This window comes from Atheta coriaria, unplaced genomic scaffold, assembly GCF_025399875.1.
Source record: "Atheta coriaria isolate IRGN ID8LTWV9N9 unplaced genomic scaffold, Caltech_Dcor_3.1 hic_scaffold_8_pilon, whole genome shotgun sequence".
Lineage (NCBI taxonomy): Eukaryota > Metazoa > Arthropoda > Insecta > Coleoptera > Staphylinidae > Dalotia > Dalotia coriaria.
In genome coordinates, this window is record NW_027045450.1 from 4,811,202 (window position 1) to 4,836,323 (window position 25,122).

The following is a 25,122-nucleotide window of genomic DNA, read 5'->3' on the forward strand; positions in this document are numbered from 1 at the left end:
AGGAGCAAATGATATCAGTGTTGTTTCTATAATGTTAGTGTTTATATAATAAAATGTTTCAAAATTTATTCCTCGTTTTGATACTACTGTGGCCATCTAGGGTGGTATTCTAGAAGACAAACAGATGTGGGAATAGAGACGCGTCGATTCGCTGCCGCCTTATCACCGCGAGTGATTTCTCCGCCCTGGTTTTACCGCGGTCTGTATTTGCAGCGCGTTGATTTGCTGTTACAATAACAAACAAGAGTGAACCATTGCTAGTTATCTGTTTGTTTGAAATCCAATAAAAATCGGGCTGGAATTATATTTTCTATGCTCACTTCCTGCGTTCCTAATATTGCACTTTGATGTGCAGCAATTTTTAAACAAAATTTTGTTGATGAAATCGAATGTAATTTATACATAAAAAATACTTTTTGATTTTAGGATCACAGAATGTGCAGTAGGCTGCTAAATTAATTATTTGAACTTACAGGAACACCCACTGGCGGCGCAATTTAGTTACTCATAGGCAGATGGCAATCGTGGGAGTTTTTAAATTAATTTTGGTACAATGTACGAGTACTACTGAGAATTGATTTTGCCCTTTTTGTGTTTCCTGGTCCGCTAATTTTTGTGGATTTTGGTGATTTCTGGGCGAACGCAATGTTGTAAGGCAACCATTGTTCCAATAAATTAAAGCAAGAAAAATTCTCCATAATATACGTATATAACTTTTGGGATTAACCCTCAGGAAACCCACAAAAAATTTCTTTTTGTTTTTCTCGATTGGCTAATTTTGTGGTTTTTGGAATTTTCCGGGCGAACCCAACGTCGTAGGACAACCATTCGCACAACAAATTAAAGGTAGAAAAATTCTGCATATTATGCTTATATAAATTGAAGGAATAACCCTTGGGAATCATACAAAAATGCCCTTTTTGGTTTTTCTTGATCGGCATATTTTGTGGTTTTTGGGATTTTCCGGTCCAACCCAACGACGTAGGCCAACCATAAGCCCACCAAATTAAAGATAGAGAAATTCTGCATTTTATGCGTACATAACTTGTTGGATTATCCCTCGGGAAACCCACAAAAATGCCCTTTTAATGTTTCTTGATCTGCTAATGTTCGGTATTTTCGACCAGAAATAAAACGCGAACAATTCAAATTTTGTCGAAATACCCGCGAAAATTTTCAGCCTCCTCAACATTCTGCGATCCGAATAACACCAACCGATTTTACAATTGGTTTTCGAGCTGAAATTAGACACGCACATACACACATGCGCTCGTTCACGAATGCAGTGTGTGTGTGTGGGTGTATGCGTGTATGCTCGCGTTTAATTTCGGGTCGAAAACTAATGGAAAAATTGGTTGGTGTTACTCGGATCCCAGAAAGTTGAAGAGGCTGAAAATTTTCGCGGGTATTTCGACATAAATTCAATTGTTCGCGATCAATTTCGGGTCGAAAATTACAAAAGTTTGCGGACCAGGAAACACAAAAAGGGCATTTATATGGATTTCCCGAGGGTTAATCCCACAAATTATATACGTATATTATGCAACATTTGAATACCTTTAATTTGGTGAGAGAATGGTTGCTCTACGACATCCCGTTCGCCCAGAAAATGCCAAAAACCACAAAAATTATCCAATATTAAAAACAAAAAGGGCATTTATATGGGTTTTCCGAGGGTTACTCCTTCATACTATATATGTATGTTATGCAGAAATTTAATACCTTTAATTTGGTGAGGGAGTGGTTACTCTACGACATCACGTTTGCCCAGAAAATGCCAAAAACCTCAAAATTTATCCTATTTTAAAAACAAAAAGGGCATTTATATGGTTTTCCCGTGGGTTAATCCCACAAATTATATACGTATGTTATGCAGAATTTAAGTACCTTTAATTTGGTAAGAGAATGGTTGCTCTACGTCATCACGTTTGCCCAGAAAATGCCAAAAACCACAAAAATTATCTAATTTTAATTACAAAAAGGGCATTTATAGGGGTTTTCCGAGGGTTAATCCCACAAATTATATACGTGTATTATGCAGAATTTTAATACCTTTAATTTGGTGAGCAAATGATAGGCCTACAACATTGCAAAATCCACAGAAATACTCTGTTTGTGTTTCTTTCCGCTAATTATTGATATTTTCGACCCGAAATTGAACGCGAACAATTCAAATTTTGTCGAAATAACCGCGAAAATTTTCAGCCTCCTCAACTTTCTGGGATCCGAATAACACCAACCAATTTTTCCATTAGTTTTCGACCCGAAATTAAACGCGAGCATACACGCATACACCCACACACACACACTGCATTCGTGAACGAGCGCATGTGTGTGTGTACGTGTCCAATTTCAGCTCGAAAACCAATTGTAAAATCGGTTGGTGTTATTCGGATCGCAGAATCTTGAGGAGGCTGAAAATTTTCGCGGGTATTTCGACAAAATTTGAATTGTTCGCGTTTAATTTCTAGTCGAAAATACCGAACATTAGCAGACCAAGAAACATTAAAAGGGCATTTTTGTGGGTTTCCCGAGGGTTAATCCAACAAGTTATGTACTCATAAAATGCAGAATTTCTCTACCTTTAATTTGATGGGCGAATGTTTGTCTTACGACGTTACGTTCGCCCGGAAAATCCCAAAAACCACAAAATTGCAGATCGAGAGAAACAAAAAAGGCATTTTTACGGGTTTCCCGAGGGACAATCCAACAAATTATGTACGCATAATATGCAGAATTTCTCTACCTTTAACTTGGCGAATCGTAGTCCTAGGACATTGGGTCCGCCCGAGAAGCATCAAAAAGCACAAAAATTAGCTGATCAAGAAACACAAAAAGGGCATTTTTTGGGGTTTCCTGAGGGTTAATCCCACAAGTTATACACGTGTATAATGAAAAATTTCAATACCTTTAATTTGGTGAAAGAATGGTTGCCTTATGACATCGGGTTCGCCTTCAAAATATCAAAAACCACAAAACTTTGCCAATCAAGAAAAAAACTAAGGTCATTTTAATAAGTTTTCCGGGGGGTTAATTCCTCAAATTAACTATCAGTGTTATATAGAATTTTAATACCTTCAATTTGATGGTAGAGTGGTTATCTTAGGACGTGGCGTTCGCCCGCAAAATGCCAGCAAAACCCTAAAACAAAAATGGCATTTTTATAGGTTTCCCGAGAAGCTAATCCTACAAATTGTATATGAATAAAAACAATTTTAAATTGATACTAGTAGACGTGTTTATTATATATATATATATATTTTTTTTTTAATAATGTACCTGCATTCCTGCAATCACCAAAGTCCTGCAACATCGAGAGCGGGTAGTATTACTTTGATTGGAGACCGCATGGACCTCCCCCTTGCATTAGTTGGTTTAAGTTCTGTCTCAGCGTTAATACACTCAAACCAGCAGTGTCATCTGTCTATGAGTAACTAAATACGCCGCCACTGGGTGTTACAGTAAGTTGAAATATTTAATTCAGCAGCCTACTGCACTTTCTGCGATCCTAATATTACAAAGTATTTTGTGTATAAATTTCATTGGATTTCTCAAGAAAATTTGTCGAGAAATTGCTTGCTGTTCATCAGTGTGTGGTATTAGGAACGCAGAAAGTGGGCATAGACAATAAAATTCCCTAGATTTTTGTTGGATTTCAATAGGTTGATTTTGGTTGCTTGACTGCATGAAAACATTGTTTTTGTTAAAATTGCAACCAATCAACGCGCGACAAATGTGCATCGCGGAGAATCAACGTTAGAGAAACCTCCCTCGGCGAGATAAACAACGACGAATCAGCAGCTGCAAAAATATTGATTTATTCACTTGTACGTTGATTCACAGATGGTTCAGAATAAAATATATTCAAAACTAATATGTAATAGGAAGTTTAAAGTTTTCTTTCCAACATATTTTCCAAACAACAAAATAATATACTCATGTTTTAATAATTTTTATTACATAAATTTTGCTATAACACAAACATTTTATAATATTGATATCAAGTTTTCATTATAAACCGAAAAAATTGCTTCATTTTCATTTTTTCATCTAATTAACAGAACTTTCAAGTTTAATATTATAAAACTCGCAACATTTATTTACATAATTTACATAAATAAAATCTCTTTGAAAATATACATGAACTTAAATTAGTTATTGCCAAGTGTGTGATATGCACAAAATGATTCTTTTACTTTTAGCTAAAAGCGTTTTCAAAAATTAAAATTGTAGATTTAGACATATGTGGCACGCGCAATATTTTCTCTTGTTTTGATAGTTAACAACAACTTACGCTAATATTTACAGCGGCTGTGTTTATATACAAAGTGTTTTGAAATGTTTCATTCAGTCTCACGGTTGTTATCAGTGTTTTGTGTCGCAAATTTCTATTTTTGATGGATTAACAGGATTATGAAGATTGACTTTGTGTGAATTTACATGTACATAAGATAGGCAACCATCAAAACTTTGGTAGTACTCAGTTGGAAGATCTGGAGGTAGTAATGGCGCTCCACCTAAAAAAATTATCATAAAAAAATAAATTTTTGTTATTTTTATGTTTTACCTAAGTAAAAATTAGATATTTTCCCAAAATCTTTTCCTTTTTCATTAAAAAACTCTTCATGAGGCGTTTCCTCATCAACTTGAATGAAACCAATGCCGTTTTTCCGGCGTACGTGCAACGTATGCCATTTGCCATCATTTACACTCGTCGCTGACCTAAAAATCAACTTCTAACTACTTTTCCCAAGATAATTATTTAATCCACAACCCTTACTTGATTGTATAGCTGCTGCCGCTGGCGTTGTCAAGATTAAAACTCAATTCCGGATATCCGGCGACGAGGGCGATTGAAAAATAGTCCTCGTCGTCGGCGCGCCATAAAAGCAGGCCGTCGGGGGTGGTGGTGCGCAACCTGAATTCGTAACGACTGCCACGTTCGCGCTTCACCCTCATACTATCCCCAACCCCATTCGGTGCCCTGTGAGTGTAACGAACAAAAAGTGTCAGCAGCTTTCCGAAAGCAGGATGCGATCGAAGATGATCTCGAACAGATCGGCGAAAAAGAATTTGTTAGCAGTTTGCAGTTTTAGGACTTTTAGGACAGGCAGCGTGAAACTTACCCGGACGGGTCGTAAAACTCCGCTTCGTTTTCGGTGCCATCATCATTTCCACCGGGTTGATTTACCTCGTCGCTGAGCTTTTTCGACTTGAACTTATCTTTTGATAAAATATTATCCTCAACGGATGATAATTCGTTGGATAAGTTATGACTGAAACAAATCACGATCGTCATTAGCATTTTTTTTATTTCTTGTATTTTAGGTTAATGTTCTCGTACCTATGATATGATGGATCACTATATGTCAGAAACATTCCTCCCGAAATTCTAATGGCTGGATTTTTATCTGTCACTAAAAAATAATTATGTAAATTTTATTGCAAGTTTTTTTATTTTATTTTAGGCTTGAGATGCTTACAAATGCCACAATTCCGACCCTCGTAACCATCTAGACAGTGACAAACGTAGTTATTAAGGTGGCTCGTGCATCTGCCGCCATTTTGACAAGGGTGGCCGCGTAAGGGACACGGCGGGCCGTCATAGACACCGATTTTATATACACATCCGGTTTTGGGATACTCAATTGTATTTGGAGTGCATTCAATTTTGGAGGTGTTGAGAGAAATATCATTAATTTTGATATTTTTGATAGCTCCTTTGAAACCGATAGCAACACCTGCCAACCGGTGAATGTCTGACCATTTTCTAGAAAGGAAATTATTTAAATAATAAGATATTTTTATTAAAATGTTTTGTAAGTAATTACCTCATTGATCCAATGAACAAAGGAAGTCCCAAATTCAACTCTGTCAAAGGTAGACCTGAATAACCTGTGAATATGGTACCATTGTCAAGTTGAAGGGTACCATCTCGTCCATTCCGAGTAATTTTGACTGAATACCAAGTATTTAAATTTATTACTTCTTTAGTCCTAAAATAACAAAATTTAAAATTTGTAGGTTAGAAAAAATTAATGGTTACTTACGTTATATTAGCAATACCACTTCCCAAATTAAACCGAAACTGTAGATGACCTCTAATCAATGATAAAGATACAAAATCCCCACGACCTGTTTTTAGTTGTCCATTATACAAAAGAAGACCATTTCTAACTTTACTTAAAAAGGTCATTGATATGTTGAAAGACCCACTGTTTGGTAAACTAGGATATTGCATATAGCTCACACCATCAAATTCTGGTATAAAATCATTGTTGATAATATCAATAGGTTTCTGTTGTAAAATTTGTGGTTTATAGTTATTGGAACATTCTTGAATATTTTCTGTGTGAATTATAGTATCATCGAAACCTTCATGGAGTTCAATATTTTTACGACCAATTTTGAGCTTTTTGATACATCCCTGAAGACCTTCTGTTATACCAATATTTTTATAGATTTTTGAATAAAATTCTGTATAGTGATTTGGTACACCTCCAAGGTAACCATCTTCATTTAGATCCAACGCTCTTAGTTTACCAGATGATTGTCCAGCAACGTTTTCACCATCATCAAGTTGAAGCATACCATCTCTGTGATATCGTTTTGCTACAACCCGATGAAATTCTCCTGGAGTTACTTTTTCTAATGAGGTTATTACAACAGGACCATCTCCTAAATTGTATCGGAACTCAACATAACCATTTCTAAGAGCCAATGAAACAAAATCGTTTTTTGGTCCCGCAAGCTCCAAAGATTGTTGATTGTAAAACAGGATACCATCTGGTGAAAAGGTTTTGAATTCTAGTTCAATACTCAGTTTATGATAGGCTTTCAGAGGTTTCATTCTGATGAAAGAATGTCCATCAAATGAAGGGACTTCATATTTCCTAACCTCTTCAGGTTTCTGAGGAATTTCAGAAATGATACATTCCTGTCTATCTGGTGATTCAGAGTATTCTGGTAAACAGGAACAAGCTCCCCGCACGCAATGGCTGTATACAATAGGGCAGTCAAAAGATTCTGAACACAGGTCACCCAAAAGAGCAGTAAACACCCTGACAGTTGCAGGTGTAGGTCTGAAGGCTTGTTTGGTATGACTATTCAAACCATTATCATATTTAGGATTTGGATATTTCTGTATATGTAATAAATGTCTTGTAGATTTTGACAGCGGAGAATTTGAATCATCAGATTGGGTAAACTGTAATGGCGTGTAGTGTTTAACAGGCCAATCAGTTCCAGAACCATATACTTCTGTGGGTTTACATTGACCAAATGTTTGGACCACAATGTCTTTCTGAAGTTTACATGCTATTTTTCTGAGTGTACAAGCATTTGGATATGTTTGACCATCGGATCCACATACTATTTGATTGGAATTATCTTCAGATGGTTCTGAACATTGAGCTTCCACTGGGCATTCACAGTAAACAAAATGGTTACGCTCCATGCAGACAGCTCCAAAGTGACAGGTTAGGTCTTTACATGAGGTTACAGGTTGTTTTGCTAAGTCTGGTGATATGCAACCACTTGAGGTGAGTAGTTTTGTGGTTGATGAACACTCTGTACACTTTTGACCTTGCACGCCTGGTTTGCATACACAACGGCCTGTCATTTGTTCACAGTCATCTCTTACTGATCCAAAAGTAGAACAACCACATGCTATAAATATAATAGTTTTACAGGTGCTTATATTTAGGAATTAGGTTTTAGGAATAAACTTACGAATGCACCCATGATGCCCTGAAGATATTTTTGGAAGACCCCAGTAACCTGGTTCACACCTATCACATTTTTCTCCTCCAACTCCAGGTCGGCATTTACAGGCATTGGTAACAGAATCACAAGCTTCTGAATAAGCTCCAAGTTTGTTACAGCCACACATTACAGGACAACCCAATTGCTCAGGACCTTGTGCTGGAGTCTTACCATCTGAGCAACATCCAAACCATGATGTCTCACAACTTTGTGAAAAAGTTTGATCTAGAAACAAATTATTTTATTCAACTTTTTACTTAAAAACAAACTACTCAGTACCTTTAAGACAACACCTGGCAAACCTAGTAGTCTGATGACAATAACTCCCTGAAGGACAATCCTGCCTATGTGGACCATTACCACAATCCAGTTCTTTCTCAGTAACATGATCCAAAAGTGGTTTATCACCATTACAAGGTTTAACCTCCATTCCCTGACAAAGATCCAAGGGTCTTAACCTTAATTCAGATTGACTTTGGCAAGCCTCCGCTTTCATAGCGCAGAGTGACGGGTAGATCCTCATGTTGGAAGCACACACAGGTTTCAGATCTACTTCAGGACTGGAAGAACAATTAAATTGGCAAATGCAACGTGGGAAATTATCCGTGCCAAGTTCACAGGTTGCTTCGTAATCACACTGTATATCTTTACAACCATCTGTTGGACTTGGGCTGGGGTCAGGTATAACAGAAACATAAGTCCGGAAGATATTTCAAAGGTTTGACCTGTTTGACCATTAGATAAAACCATTGTAGAAGAATCTGTTGCTAAAATATTAAAATAATAATAATTATTATTATCTAAGGGTTCAGGGTTTATGGAGTAATCTTACTAAATGTGCCAGGTACTGGAAATCTCTCTCTGCAATCCCCGTAGAACAAAACTGTCAGCCGCTGATCGCTTTGGAGCGAAGATCTTGATGAGGGTTGTAATGTTGTGGGTTGTTGACATGCGGCTTGCTGAAGTTCACATTCATTTCGAAACGTGGTAAGATTGGAAGCACACACCGGTTCCTCACCGGCCGTATCGCACCTTGTAGGACAGACGCACTCGCCCGCCTCGCAACGCCCGCCATGTTTGCATTCCACTCCCGAGCAGAGATCTGCAATTAGCGCAATTTCGGCAATTACCACACGCGGCATGCGGAATCCGCTATGTCAATGAGCTTAGAATTTGGTGAATTGCCCGCCTGAGAATTCAGTCAATGCGACTAGTTAACTGTTGGGCTTCCCACACCCAAAACCCCAAAAGTTCACCGTCCCCAAAAACCGCCCGCCCTTGATATTTACCAGAAAGTGGCGGAGAAGTAAACGGAAGCACAGGTAATAGGGATGTAATTCGAAGGTAATAGGGTGGTGCGTTTAGGAGGAGGAGAAACAACCCTCTCGCGTACTCACCACAATCGCCTTTGTAAGCGACCATTATGTTTTGCTCTGCTCCGCAGGCGGCGATGCGTAGCGCGCATTCATTCGCGTAGGTGGCACCGTTTGATCCGCATACTGTCTCGTTACCCCGCAGCTGTTCAAAGTTTAAGGATGGTTGATAACAAATCAAATACAATTAACTACATTTACGCCGGGGAATTTCAATTACCTTGAGATCTTCAAATAGGTCACATGATTCTGGACAAACACATTTTGCACTTCCTTCAACCCCTTCGGCGTTATTTTGGCACACTGAGTAAAAATCACATTGTTTCTGAAGACATTCATCTGAAAATTTAAAAAATAAAAAAATTTTTCTAAAAAATAAATTTTAAAAGTGTACTTACCGCAAATTCCAATGTAATTTATAGTTAAATCAGTTTTTGATAAACATCCCTCGCGTTTAAGAAGACACTCGTTAACATAAGTCACGCCATCGTTGCCGCACACGGGTTCAAAAACTTCGGAGCACTTTGGACACTCGCAGTGAATGTCTTCGCCGCGCACTATACATACTGCACCATGACGACACCCCCCGCCACCCTTGTTACACGGGTTGGCATTTCCGCATACACCCACATAGTCCACTTCCAATTTCACACGCGCCAAACACCCCTCTCGGAGCATGTCACATTCCGAGCCGTAAGTCCTTCCGTCTTTTGAACAAACCGGTTTTAAAATAGGAGGACATTGCGAAGGACATTCACATCGCGCTATTCCAAATTTGTCAATTGTACAGGACTCTCCAAGTGTGCATTTTACACTTGCACATGGGTTAATACCTGTAATATAATTTTTTTTATAAAAATGCATTTTTTTTAATTTAAAAAAATTTAATTACCTGAACTGCATTTTCCTCTATAAACAACACCAAGATTTTTACCCTGGCGACAAGATTCCTGCCGCAAGGAACACTCATTGACGTAGGTCCTGCCGTCGGTTCCACAGACAGGGTCGAAATCCTTTGGACAATTTTCATCGCATCGACACGCTGGATGACGACGCTCGTCCAGTTGGCAGATGGCCGGCGGAGCGCAAGCCACCCCATCACAGGGATCTTTACTCGAACAAGAAAACGCAAAGAAGAAAATGAGCACAAGGAAAATTTACTTTTATCGCACGCCATGCGGAAATAAACGTCTGAGTCGGGCGCATCCCAAAAAAGAATCCTCAACCCTTGGTTAATCCAGGACATGCAGCCGGCTAGTTCCTAACTTCTAATTCTTTCGTTTTAATCGCCTTAATCTTTAATCCTCGCTTTTTTCTTTAATTCGTAATTCCTTAAAAAGCTCGAAAGCTCTCCAAGGATAACCGATGAAAATGCCAGCGCTTGATAAAAATCAAGATTAAATTCTTGCGGAGACGAGTTTAATTAATGTTTCAAATTTCTTCGCAAAAAGTCCTTAAATACTCACCGCATTTCCCCGAAAATCTGACAGTAATGTTGACTCCAGCATGACAAGCAGCTCGACGTAATTCACACTGATTATCATAGTCCTGTCCGTCGGAACCACAAACAGGACGTGATCCTGCATGATCACCGTAATTAGGGCATTTTGTCGGACATTGACAGGTGCTATTTTTCCCATCTGTGGTTGGCACACATCGTCCTCCATAAGGACAATGTTTATCTTTACAAGGATCGTTTTGTCCTTTAAACAAATAAAGATTTTTGAGGTAATATTTCATTTTGTATCCTTGAGGATAACATGGAGGGCACGCACGCTTGGAAATTAATAGAAAGCAATCAGGAAGGCATTCCCCTGCAGGGTAGTAAAATAAATAAGCGGGAAGCAACATCCAACATCCACCAGCCAACAATTGAGCGGAAGTCGGAAGCACGCGCCCCGGAAGACAAAAACAAGACGAAGGGTGCACACAGAAAAAAGCGGAGAGCGGCGAAGAGTTTTCGAAAGTCGAGAGGATCTTCGCGACGCGATTGTATTGCGTTCGTTCTCACGTGATCGGACTAATAATTTTACGCGATTTACGAGCGCGAGCGCAAAAAACGCGCCCACGGCGCTCGGAATCATATTTCCGCAATAAAAGCCACTCGGAATGAAAACCCGCAGAAAACGAACACAATGCGTCTAATCAATTTTCGATATGAGTGCGGAATTCAAGAAAAAATGGGTTTTGTACAATATGTTTAGAAATTAAATTTTTTAAGAAAAATTAAAAAAAAATAAAAAAAAAATATTTTACTGCCTAGGCAGTAGTAAATCATAAACATGTCTTACCACATTTCCCATCATGAACAACGCGTACATTGAGACGAGCCCGACACGCAGCCATACGCAGGTGACAATGACTCTCGTACGTGCGCCCATCACCCCCGCATACCGGCTGCTCAGCGTGGGGGCGGCAGTGCGTCGGGCATTGGCAGCGCGCCGATCCGTCCGCGCCCGTCACGCACTGTGCGCCCCACGCGCAGAAAGTCTTCTCGCATGGCTCTGCAAGGAAAAAAAACAGAAAGCGAAGTTGAGTTTTCGCATTAAATTCAAATCACATTAAGCGAAATGAATGAATTGCATGTGTGCCCGGAACGACCGCCGCGCAGAAAAAAACCGGGGCGCTCCTTTCGCGGGCATTCAGCCGAGATGGAATGCGTTCGAATGTGCCTTTCTCGAGAGCTTTTAGAAGCTTTTCGAACGTAATGTGTGCGCAATAAATGTGCTTTTTATGGCCGGCCTGCAAATGGATTGAATTTTGTGTTATTGAACGACCTCCACCCACTCAGGTTTTTGTTTGGAAAAATTGATATTACTCCCATGGGGAATAACATAAAAAAATCAAATAAATTACAGGTAATTGAGGATTAACGCGGGTTTTATTTTGTTTTTGATTGAAATTATTAACTTTTTAATTGTAGAGTAATTATGATTTAAAGGAAAAATTTATTTTCAATTTTTATAAGCATTTAGAAAAAATAAAATTAAAATTAAAATAAATACAAAAATAATTTATAAAATTTTTGTTGTAATAAATAAATAGTTAATAATTAATATTTAATACCATTTAAATAATAAACTATTAATTTTAAGTATTAAATTTTATTGTAATATTAATTTGAAAAAGAAAATTCGAAAATTTTCTCTCCCACTTTAAATATTTAAAATTCTTCTAACTGAATCCTTTCTAAAAGCTAAACCCTCCCAACACTCAATTATCATACATATTATATTTTGCTCAGCATCAAATTTCAATACAAAAATCACAAAAATTTAAATATTTCCCAACCGCCTTTTGCACTCCTTGCGATCCGCTACCTTTGCCGAAAGCTCCACTTCAAAACAAAACAACAGATGCGCATTAAGCAGCCAGTTTCTACGCGATGCCTCGAGAGCCGGCGCGCAATCTGAAAGGCAAATGTTTGCCGCCGGCGGCAGGCGTGTTTTTCATTCAGATACAAATGTTTTTCCCGGCGCTTTCGTTCGCGTCGCGACGCGTCGTTCAATTCGTAACGGTCGTAACATTATTACGTAATAATTTCGCGCGCTCGACGATCAAACGTACAATAAAGTCGTAAACATTTTCGGCTGCGAAACGCGCCGCATTAACGTGGAACGACACAACGAGGGGCGGTGTAATAGTCACCGGTGCTAAAGTGAAATGTTTCACAAAAAGAGCGCAGTTGGAATGCTGAACACGCAAAATTATATCTCAAGTTTGTGAATTGATTTTTTTTATTAGTTTGAATAAAGATTGTGAGTTTCACGGGCTGTAATTTGCAAAGTAGTAAAGATAAAAAATTTAAGGAGGCAGTTCCTTAAAGAGAATTTAATTGAGTATAAATTTTACTTAAAATGTTTTTTGGTAAACCAATTTTTTAGGAAAAAATCAAAAATATTAAGAAAAAAGTACAAAAATTTTATTTTTATTTTTCTAAAAAAAGGTGTGTAAATAAAACGTGAAACTTTGCAGCTAATTAAAACCTGCATCTCGCAAAAAACGTCAATCCTAAAAGCTCGACATAAACTCCATCCCCTATAAAGGCAGCAAATGATCAAAGGCATTTAATTATGCACAGCATTAATACACGCACGCCGGGACGTAACTCATTTCGCAATCTGGGGACGCGCGCGCGCCAGCAATAAGTTGCATGCCCGCAACGTCGCCGCCACCACTGCCACCACTGCCGCCCTCGACGTGCGTGCAATATGCCGTAATTTAGTGTCGCGGTGCACTCGCCCGCCGCGTGCATGCATGTCGGCCGGCGATAATTTCGCAACGTGCAGGGCTTTAAGCTTCGGGCTTCGGGCTTCGATATTTTGAGCTTCGAGCTACGAGCATAATTAAAAGCAAGCGCACTATAATGCGATTCAACTTGCAATATTGTGTGCGCCCGGCGCCTCCACAATATACAACATTAGCGAACGCGTTGCTATCGACGGGCGCTCGTAATGAAACTCGCAATTGCACGAAAAGTAATTATCGGAAAAATATGTTCAAAAAAGCATCAGAGGGATGATTTAATTAGCTATAAAGTTTTTAGAAGTATTTTGTAAAGCATACAGAATTTTATGTTTCAGAAGTGTTTTTTTTCTGATTAATCTATGAATTTATTTGATACTAATATTTAAAAATATAAATTTTATGTTTCTTTCTATTTTTTAAACTTTTTCGTATCACAAAAACTAAATATTTGCTATTAATAAAATTGTTATAATAAAACATGTTGTTAATTAGGTAAATTAGGTAGTTAAATTTTATTTGCTGTTTTATTATGATTAATTTTGTAATTTTTGCATTCATTACCTAAAGTATAAAATAAATTACTATATTTTTTCTGAATGTATTAACTAAAAGTTAATTCCTCTTTTAATTTTCTGTAAAAATGATTTCAAATGACTTCTCTATCTTAATTAGTTCCTGAGCTGAGCATTTTGCAACATGCAAAATATCCGCATGTAAAATTTACACCCCCTGACACGTTTTCGCGCTGAAAATTTTATCCCCTCAGTCGGTGGGTGTGCATGCGATCCGTATTCAGCGTATTCGGTATTCAGTATTCAGGTGCGCTCGCGTCATCGATCGCGCGCCTCCGACACGATTCTGCTCTTAAGTTGCGCTCGCGCGCCGCGAGATCTTCCGGTTTGCCGGCTTTCCGTTTTTCGCTAGATGCGCGCGGGCGATAAGCGCGCCCGCGAGCCGTATATCGGCACACACGGCAAACATGTACGCGCGATTAATGTTTGCGCAAATGCCGCTGGAAACTTTCGCGGCGAGACGATTTTAATTTCAGTTTTGTTATCGTCATCGCGCCGCGCCGAGTCGGGGATAAATGACGAAGCGCGAAGCACGAGCCTGAAAGCTGGATGTGCAAAGCGTATATCATCATCAACATAAATATCTGCACGTTTTTACAGTGCTTTTAACGTGGAAATTGTGTCACGCGAGCGAGCAACTGAAAGCTTCAACTTGAGCGGACGAATTGTTGATGGGGGATTATGCGCGCTAACGCGGAAACTAAAAGTTTTACAGAGAATTTATTTTAGTGAATGTTTTAAACAATTTAATTATCTTGTTGGATTTTGTTTGCATAGGTTTTTATATTGTTTAGTTTTTGAGTAACGTTTAATTTTACAAAGTAAAATTTTTCAACAAATTTTTTGTTTTTTAATTTTTAAAATTTTAATTTTTAATTTTTTTAAACAAAATATTTATAACAAAAAAATAAAATTTCATAGTCCTCTTAAAAAAGTCATAATAAATAGTCAATTTTAATTAAATATAAATTAATATTCTATTTAAAAAAGTAGTTTAAATTATTTTTAATATTACTTACAGATTAAATCACTCATAACTCATTAACAAAAAATATTTAAAATTGAAACAAATAAATTTTAATGTAGAATTTAATAATAAACAAGTTTTACTAAAATAATTTTCTCCTATTTTTGCTAATTTGCCCTCAACCATCATAAAACCATCTCAAAAATCACACCGGATTGTTCCAGGTGAAAAAGCACCCCCATTGATCATTTTCCACCGGAATTGTAAAACCTCTTGTTGCGTAAAACTGAATTCAGCCCCGTCGCAATCCGATTAATCGGTACGTAACTTAATTGAGCGTAACACGATACGGTGCGCTCGCATGTTGAATCCGGTAAATTCACGGAATCCTCAGTTTGCCCACTCGCTGTTCTATTTTAGTTTTTTTCCGGTTTCCACTGAGGTGCGCGCGCATGCTCTCGACGAATTTAAACTAATTTCGATCCGGGCAATTACGTTACTCGCAAACGGTCAGCAAAATAAATAGGAGATGAACTTTTCTCTGCGCGATCCCAAGAGATGCATTATTATTGATTAAAGTCGCTCGGTGTTATTAAAAAACACGTGGTAAGGCGGTGACTTGGCGCGCATAAAGTAACTTCGTGTGGGAATTCAACTCACCAGAGTATTACTCTCACAGAACGAAATTTATGAAAATTGCAAATTCCTAGGAGAAATTTTCACAAAACACATAATATATAAATAAAACACTTGGTTTATCGACATTGTGAAGGGTTTTCTGAAACACTCTGTATGCGAAAAAATAAACATCCCATTTCCACCTTGGTGCACGCGCGTAGAGAAGCTGATATAAAGTTATGAGCGACAAAATTACATGTCACGTCAACTTCGCGCCTCTCAACGGTGCGATGCTATTTATTATCGTGCTATCCTGCCGAAAGTGACGCGACAGGGACTCAAGGACTCACCTTCAACGTACGATTGTCTTGGCTTGTAGGCAACGTCTGGAACAAAACGACAGGGTTTAAATTTTAACTTAAACACAAACTTTCACAAGATGTTTTGAATTTTTTTTACAAAAAACAGGATAACTTTAAGGATAACGTAAATTATCCTATTTTTTATATAAATATAAATAAAGTATAATTTTATTATATTTATAAGTTTGTTTTGTTTGGTTTAATCAAAGGATTAGTATTTTGCCCGGCGCATCCACTGTATGCTAGACAATGTAAATTTAAATATAAATATTTTTTTGCAAAAACAATGTTTTTAACTGCAGTAAACAAATAAATTGCATTTTGATTGTGAATCTTGATGAGCGTGAAAGTCATTAGTAGCTGGCGCAAACAAAATAATAGAAAATTACGATTTTCTAGCGTAAACGCGCTCGCAATTAATTTAATTGCATTTTATCGTCCTCAATCCTCGTTGTTTTTATCGTCCTAGTCGCGGTGTGTTTACCCTCTATGGCATGCATCCACGTAGCCCGTTTGCACCCCGCCATCCTTGTTGTGTCCTTTATAGTCGTTTCGTCCTTTTTATTTCCGCATGTAAATTTCGTTTTACGTAAATTTTATTCAAACGCTTCGTACGTTCGCAACATGCGCGTAGTGTTGCATGCATTTAACATGAGCCGCCACCCCCGACCACCACAACCCACCCTCGACTCGTGCAGGACTCTCAGGAGTGTTGCGGCGCGCGCGTGGTCGGAATGAAACAATGATACTTCCAGTCTAAAGGCGAAATTTCAACCCCCCTGCACTGCCGCACTCCACTTCACCTCCGGTCTGTGAGCAGCGACGCGGTTAAGATATTCACGATGCAATATTAAAACGCGCATTAAAAGTCCACATACGGCACGCTGTCCGGGGAATGGCCGGCGTCCTGTTTGGGGAAAACAAGCCGTAAACGAGCGCCGGAGTGAATTTGCGCGCGCGGAATGAAAGTTGCATCCTCAAAGGATTCGACGCCCGACGCCGTCCACGACGAGGAGGACTCAGTCGCAATGCGGTCGACGGGGGTGAAATTTCCGAGCGGCCGTTAAGAGGACAAAGGGTAAACGCCGCAAACGTCACAAATGTCACAAGCGTTTAACAATTTGCCTCGACAAAACGTTTAACATCAAAATTTAATTTTTTTGCCTTCAAAGTTTTGCCAACTGTGAAATTACATTAAGCATCACTTGTAGAGCTAGTGCTAATTATAAAAATTTTTGGTAAAAACTTATAAATAAATATTATATAAAAAGAAAAAAATATTTAAAAAATTTTACAAAATGCGATTGTGATGATTTCCCGGCGCCTCCACTGTATTAAAACCTATGTTAAATTATCTAACATTTCAATAATTCAAATTTTTAAATAAAAACACAAAGAAAACTCTGTTTTTATTAAAAATTTATAAAATAATTCACATAATATTCTTTGTGTATCATTAATAACAAACTAATTAAAGCGGTGTAAAGTTTAACCACATTTTGAAATTGATAAACTTAACATGATAAACTAACCTCTAATTTAACAGCATTCCGATGCGCCAAACTCAACACTTGAAGACGAACTTGATTGCAGAAGATGCTACTAGATAATATTGCCCGGCGCCTCCACCAAAATATTACCTACTCTCAAAGTATGAAATTAACGAGCTAACTTGTTGAAGTCGTAAGTAGGCGCCGGGACGCCGCCGCGCGGCTCTGAAGTGGAAGTTAAGGATGAAGCCCGAAGAGGCTTGTAGAGAAGTCGCTAACGCTAATGTCGGGCGTCGAGGATGCGCGCCGGATAACTCGCGTCGAGTGCAAACGAATTTTAAACACACCGCATCACCGCTATTAAAATGTAAATTTTGTTTTAACATACCAAACGTCGACTTCACTCCTCACAAGGACCTTTACAAGGACTACTTAAATATTTTATAATAAACTTTCTTTTAATTATTTAAAATTTCAATTTTTTTTTTCAAAACAAAGATAATGATATTCTGTAGTACTTACAATTGATGTAGAGTAAAACACCAGACACAAAAACAAACACGATGATGAGCAGGACAAGCGTGAGCAGGAGGACAATGGGCCGACAGCACGTCATCCACCCCTCGGAGTTGGTGGTGGTGGCGGCGGGTGTGTTCGCCGGACAATGGCGTTGATCCACCACGACTGCCGCACCCCCCGCGTTCACCACCATTCCACGTCCGGCATTCCCATGAAAGTTGGCATTAGCAAAGCCGTGGTCATCGTCGTCGTCCGGTTCGTCCTGCTGGTAGACGCCGTAGGAGGCAACGACGCCCGCCATCCCCTGATTGCCGTTGTGTCTCATCTGCACACTATTGCACAATCCGTTGGCTTTAACCACGCCATCTGCCGGCAATGTAGGTGAATGATGGTACGTGGCGCCCTCTAGTGTCGAGTAGCTCTTGTACGCTGCGTGGTAGGCGTTCCCATCTGGAGTACTACCGCGCATTGCGCTCGCTGTCGATTGTGAAGCATCTGATGTTATTGACAATCCTGTAAATACAACACGATTAATTATTATTATCCGGGAATATACTAAGTCACTGATGGGATTCATGGGAAAATCGATAATTCTAGAATGTTTGTCGTGTTTTTGGCCGGCTGCGTGTGACAGGACGCGACATTGTCGCGCACTTTCCGGCCTGCGAATGTCAGCGAACTATTAATGTTAATGTTGATAGATGCTGCGCCTCATTAGCGACACTCCCGGCTCATTAACTCAGCGTCAGCTCCGCGTATCTGCGCACGTAACCCTCATGCTTTGACGCACGAAAACATTTAGTCAAGACTGGCACATACGGTGTGCATTATCCTGGGGGTGGTTTACGTGTAACCTTAAAATTAACTTTTTGAAGGGACTAATTACATGCCTTAGCATTTAGTAGCGTTTAGTAAAGAATTACAGAGGGGTGAAGAAACAAAAAGGAAACAAAAAAGTAAAATTTAGGTTTAAATGATGGTTTATTGTTGTTTATGTTGGTTTAGTATTGGGTTGTGATAGTGTTGTTGTTAATAATTGAATTATTGTTGGTCTGGTGTTGATAGACAATGTGGACTATTAGGGAAACTATCATGATAATATCTAATATCATATATTTATATGAGTTTGTTTGTTTGTGTCGTTTTATCGCAAAAACCATTGGATTAATTTTAGTAAAATTTGGTATAAAGATATTTCTGATTAGGGAAAAGGTAATAGACATGTTATTTTAGGAAAAAATTAATTTACCGGGTGTAAAATAAGAGATGAAATAAATTTTTATGAATTTTTGTAATTGATTGATAATAAACTTGACATTAGTATTAGTATTAGTATTTAAATTGTAATTAAAACAAAATAAACTACAACAACATACTCAAATCATGTTAATATAAATTATATTTAGTGTTTGTGATAAAATAATTAAAATTACTAAAATTATTTGATGGGATAAAAATAAAATAATAAAAAAATCACAAAATTATTTACAATTTTAACTACAAATTAAAAAGTTCAAAGTATAACCTAAAAAACTATTAAATAAGTTGATAAATATAGTATTACTATTAAAAATAATTAAATATTTGTATATTTAGTAATGATGTTGATGAATTTATATTCAAACGTTTAAATAAATTATTTGCAATAATATTGCTTTTTCAGTAATTCAAAGTATCAAATTTCAATTACTTGCTGGTTTCAAGCCGTAAAACTTCAATTTTAGTCGAATTAAACTTGTATTACGATAAATCCTTGTTTAGAATTGTTTATATCTCTATAAAAGCTTTCAATCATTGAAAATTGATGCAGTCGCCATAAAATCTTTCGAGTTGCCAGTCGATTTACGTCGACAAAGCGAAAATTGCACGAGATGCAGCCGCACATGCAAAATACAAGATGCAAGACATAAAAATGCCCTAACCGTGAGGGCGGCCATTAAATTTTTTAATTTACGATCCGAATCAACAAATTAGCCATAAAATGTGTGCTTCTTACGCACGCAGTCTTTTACGACCTTGTTTATCGTCTCACTGCGTTTGATTTATAAGACAATTTTTATTCGTTTATAAATGACATTTTTTAGTTTTACTTTCCACTAAAATTTATATTTAGAAATAAATTCAAACAAGATTAATATTTTTTCTGTCTCTCTGTGTGTGTGTATGTTTAAGGATAAATTTTAAGCAAAACGTTTGCCCTCTCCGATTCGATTTCCTTATCGCGGAGCGGAAAACGCAGGTCTTTCCCATTTTATCGGTAATATCCGCCGAACGAGTACACAAAAGTCCCACGCGCCCGCCGAGGCGAAATAAAACAGCGTCGCGACGTTATCTCGCCGTCTTCCGAATCCATTACCGCTCGAAAATCCGTTTCGTCCTGCGTATGCAAATGCGCGCCAGGTTCAGTGCGCTTCGTCTTTGCGAGTAAATTGCACGTGTGGAATATGCGGCAAACGCGCCACATATTGCTCGGATAACGCCGGCGTTCTATCCGCGAGCATCTCCAATACAGGAAGCAATTATGTATCACGTCGGCGCATCAGAATGAGCGCAAAAAGAACGTGGGTGCAAAAAGTTAATGTTTTTGCGCGCGCACGGCAAGCGCTATGTTTTGCATAAGTTTAGAGCGATATTATGCCCGAAGTAAATAAGATTCAAGGATAACATTGGGAACGATCGATAGCAAATGGAACCTAGATTGGAAATTGGTTAAAATATTTATTTTGCGAATTGTGGAATCATTCAAAAATTGAAAAACAAAAATGAAATATTTTGAAAAATTTTTTTCTTTTAAATTTGATTGGAAAAATTAAAAATTTAAATATTACAAGGTTTTTGTATGCTAAAAAACAGTTTTTTTAATTAAATTTTTGACCAAATTGCAAATTTAGCAAAGATTTATGAATTTTTATATTTTTTAACATTTTTGATGTAAATATTTTAGCTTTTACATAAATAAATCAAAACATGTTCCACATTAGATAATAAAAATTTTATCTTCCTTAAAAATTCAAATAGAATATTCTCCAACTAAAAGCTTTTTTAAAGAATGTCTCAAATCAGTAGCAAGCTTGAAATCTCGCGAATGCACGAACGAGACATCGACTAAACATCTCATCACCATCGGCGCCCTCAAATCTTATCCAATTAATCTTAACGAGCACTTGAATCCACTCATCGACATCGACTGAGCGCCTCTTGAACCGCTCCAAACCTCAGGCCCTTCAAACTTCTCTCTCCCACAACATATCGTTCTCTATTCAAACACACACACACCACACATGAGTTTGTTCGATAAACTTGGAAAATTCTCGGCCGTATAATACACACTGGCATCTATTAACATAACCTCCGCTTCAAAGACTAATCATTCCCTCCGCAGTAAAGTAGAGTTGTTTGCGGGCGCGCTGTTTTCGATAATTAACTATTTCATTGCGATCGATTGTTTGCTTCCGCCGGCGGCGCACACTCGGCGCGGTAATTAACGCTTTGCTGGCGGCGGTGGCGGCAATGCTCGAGGGCCGGAAGCGTGTAAATATGTAACTCGATTTAATCCGTCATCGGCAGACCGCGCCGATATCGTTTTGATCAAGTGATCACAAGTTATCGCATGCCAGCGCGCTTGATTACCTACGCATGTGTGGAGGCGCCGGGCACACGCATATCAATATGTGCTCAAAATAAATACCAAATATAAAGTTGAAAATATAAAATAAATATGAGTGAAATTTGTGGCTGCAATCGGTTTCCACTTCTGGCGGCGACAGTCGGGGCGCGCTGTTGGTTGACAAGCACGCCGAGGACGAAATTAGTTTTGCGTTCGGCGAGAAGGCAAACAAGTCACTCGCAGATTTCCGTCCCGTACTAGTTGGCAAACTACACTCGCCGACATCTGCACACATTTGTCGCGACGAATTCAATACTGTATCAAAATGCAATATTCCAAATCGGAAAGTTATTTGTAAACTTGAAATATTAATTAAACTATTAAAGAAGTTCTTAAAAAAACATAAAAATTAAATTTAAGTTATCCTAGAATCAAATTAATATAATAAAAATAAAATTGTAATGTTGACAGTGATTTTAATTAAATAAAACATTTTTTAACTTTCTGCGGTGTGTCTCAGTAACATTTGACTGTTTTTTCCTTGCAAGACTTTCCTTTTTGTGCTTTTCTTACGTTGGCGTCCAAGTCATGTAACTCTTGTAAAAGTTGTAATTTTTGGCCCTGCCCGAACTTATTAAAAACTTGGTAATAAATGGGTCGCCGTGTTGCGCGCTTTGTTTCGTCTCGAAATTAAATTTTCCTGCGAACAAAGTAATTTCGGCCGCTAAAGCAACCTGTCCGGCGGGCGCCGTCGCGACTTGTGACTGAAAACACCCGACGACGAAAAACAATACTCGATGGTCGGAAAGGAGACGCGTCGTCGTAATTCATGTCGACAGGACAAAAATCGTCCGCGAAAAACGTCCAAAGTTTTAATTTAATTTTCGCCGTTACAAGTTACAAGTTGAATACGTGCGCGCATACTTTCCGAAACGCTTTGGCGCTTGTTTAAATTGACAAGAAAATTAATTAAAGAGTTTTTTCGATTTTTGCGTAAAAATTAATTATGACACGAAATTATGGTAAAGTTCCAACAAAATTGACAGTAATCTAATTATTATTTCATCGTTAAACCAAAAAAAATTTAAAAGTAAAAAATTATTTTGTTTTAAATTAAATAACAAGGTTTAAATAGGGTGGAGGCGCCGGGCACACACGTAAATTCACTATTAAAGATTTTTAAAAAGCTTGTCTACACAAAAGAAAGTGTTTCACGTTGTTTTCCACAGTGAGCACGGTGTAACTCCTTGTTCGTTGTTCGTCCTGATGTTTTTCGCGCACTTTATTTCCTATTTTCCAGCCAGACGGTAATGGATTAAAGCTATTGTTCTACGTCTAGTCCTCGCGCGTTCTTAGTTATAACATTACATTACTCTCGTGCTTCAACCCATACCGCTGCCCCTCGCCGGCGGTGCTTTTCGCGTGCGTCGGGATAATTATTCAACTCGTACGTCAAGTCCGACGCGGGCGTATAACATGCACCGAGTTTTCCCGCTTTTCTTCCCGCGATCCTTTGTGAAGAGCTTCACGTTCGATGTGTTTTCATCCTGTACGCATACTTCCCCTTCACCGCGTTTGGAAAAAAATTCGACGGTGGTTTATGTTGATTTGCAGGGCGCGAAATCCTTGATTTACTAACACGGTTTATTAGCCGCGAGAAAAATTGAGATTTCACGCTTGGCCGCGCGGCGAACTTTGCGTTTCTATTATCCTCGGAGAGCGCTCCAACCCTCCGCCGCCCCCCTGCGCCATTATCCGATGATAAATGTCATCACTTTGTAAAATTTGTAACGTTCGCTCGCCCGCCTCCGGCACCCTCATCTTTCATCGAGTTTTCGTCCTTTCTTGCAATCGTCCTTTTCGTCCTTTTGAAAGCGTCTTCATTGATTTCAATTCCGCCATTTATCAGGAGTGTATAAAAATATTAACACCTTAATTTACAAATAGTACGACAAGTTATCCTGTGAAATACTTTTAAAAATAATTTATTTGATTTTTGCTTAGTGGTAACTTGTTTTGTGTTTTAAGTTATCCAAGGAAGAATTTTGTTTGTTACGATTTTGATAGCAGAGGATAACAAGATGGTAGCACCACCGCTGCCAGGACGACTTGCATAAAAGTTGAATGCTTTTTAGAATGGAAAACTTTCGGCATCGTTTACACCGAAAACTGTCCAAACTTCTGTCCAACTTCCGACAAAGTGTCCTGTCGCGCAATCTCCACCGCCTCCACAGCCACCGCCAAAAAATATCTAAATAACTTCGGAAAAGTGTCAAATTCACACAAATTGATAAGTTTGCCTCGTCTTTTTGTTTCTAACTTTTCACAATTCTATTTGCAAAGCTTTTTCAAAATATAAAAACAGAAAACATAAACTTACCTTATTAAATATTTGTATTACACTAAAGATTATTTAACTATCACTAAATTTTTTAATATTTAATTAGTTTTTGTGTGTAATCCTGGAACTTTATAAAAATTGCTTTGGGAAACTTTTAAGCCAGTTAGCAAAATTCGCGTGAACGTTACACCGGCGCGTTCTCGGATCGAACGTTACCGCTCGCTGTGGCGGTCGGCGGTCGACTGACGGAGGCGGCAGTGGAAACAGCGGAGGCGGCAATGCGCTGTTCAAGTCAAAAACATGAACACAAAATGTAACGTTAACCTGAACATTACTCAACATAAAAATAACTAAAGCAAATAAAGTTAATATTTATTTTAAACAAAATTTTATAAAAATGAATATTTTATTATTTATTTATTGTTAAATCATTTTTAAAACAATGTAAATATTTAACAAAAATATATTTTTATATGATTTTAAGCTTTTATAGTATAAAACATGTTTAAATTAACATTTTAATAATTTTTATATTGTGGAGGCGCTGGGCTAACATGTAAAATAGCATATAATATAAAAAAGTATAAAATTTTCTAAGAAAACATTTGCATTTACTTTATCTTATATATATATTCATAGTTTTCCGCCGCTTGTCATCTCGCTGGTCAATTTTGCGAAAGTTTCATCTTCATTTATTAAACTCGTTACGCGTCGCTGTCAATAACCATGCGCTGGCACATCCTCCATGCCGGGAAATGGAAAAGCGCGCGCCCCAAAGAAAAACAAAACGCTGCCAACGCAGACAAGGCGTATGCGAGGCAGGCAAAGCAGGCAAAGGTAATGAAGTTACGAGGCGATAGAACCGGAAGTCATCGGCAAAACAACGCAAAAAGCAACCAAAAGCCCAAAAGAACAAAATATATAATCATAATCAAATTTTAAGGTTATCTTTGGTTGAAAATTGCAACAAATTTTCATTTTGTTTATGTTTGATGATATTTTAATGAACATTTGCGTTAAATTTATTTCAAAGCACGAGGAAAAAATGCCTGCACCGGAAATGTAAACGCAGGGCAAGTTAAAGCGGCTTAATTTCCTGCCGCAGGACGCCAAAAACAGGAACGTCTTCCTGAATTATTAATCCGCGCGTCCTGTTTTCGCGCTTTCTTCCATTTTGCATCCGGCGAGAAAAACTTAAAAAGCGCTGCTTTTTGAAGAAAATTAATTTTGAAACACGTTACATATTAAGTTGTTATCGGCA

General features: G+C 38.0%; 1 protein-coding gene across 1 annotated transcript; it reads right to left on the reverse strand.

Annotated features, from left to right (window-relative positions):
• Window positions 1–3,928: 3,928 nt before the first annotated feature.
• Window positions 3,929–24,086, reverse strand: LOC135797520 (agrin-like). Its single transcript, XM_065309921.1, is given in 21 exon segments — window positions 3,929–4,517; window positions 4,568–4,722; window positions 4,781–4,984; window positions 5,127–5,276; window positions 5,345–5,417; window positions 5,484–5,770; window positions 5,832–5,996; window positions 6,051–7,668; window positions 7,732–7,989; window positions 8,044–8,466; window positions 8,469–8,531; window positions 8,597–8,866; window positions 9,162–9,282; window positions 9,358–9,476; window positions 9,536–9,970; window positions 10,030–10,245; window positions 10,604–10,840; window positions 11,429–11,641; window positions 15,893–15,928; window positions 17,917–18,426; window positions 23,901–24,086. Coding segments are annotated over 20 exon segments (5,661 nt in total). The 5' UTR covers window positions 18,383–18,426; window positions 23,901–24,086; the 3' UTR covers window positions 3,929–4,365.
• Window positions 24,087–25,122: the final 1,036 nt, after the last annotated feature.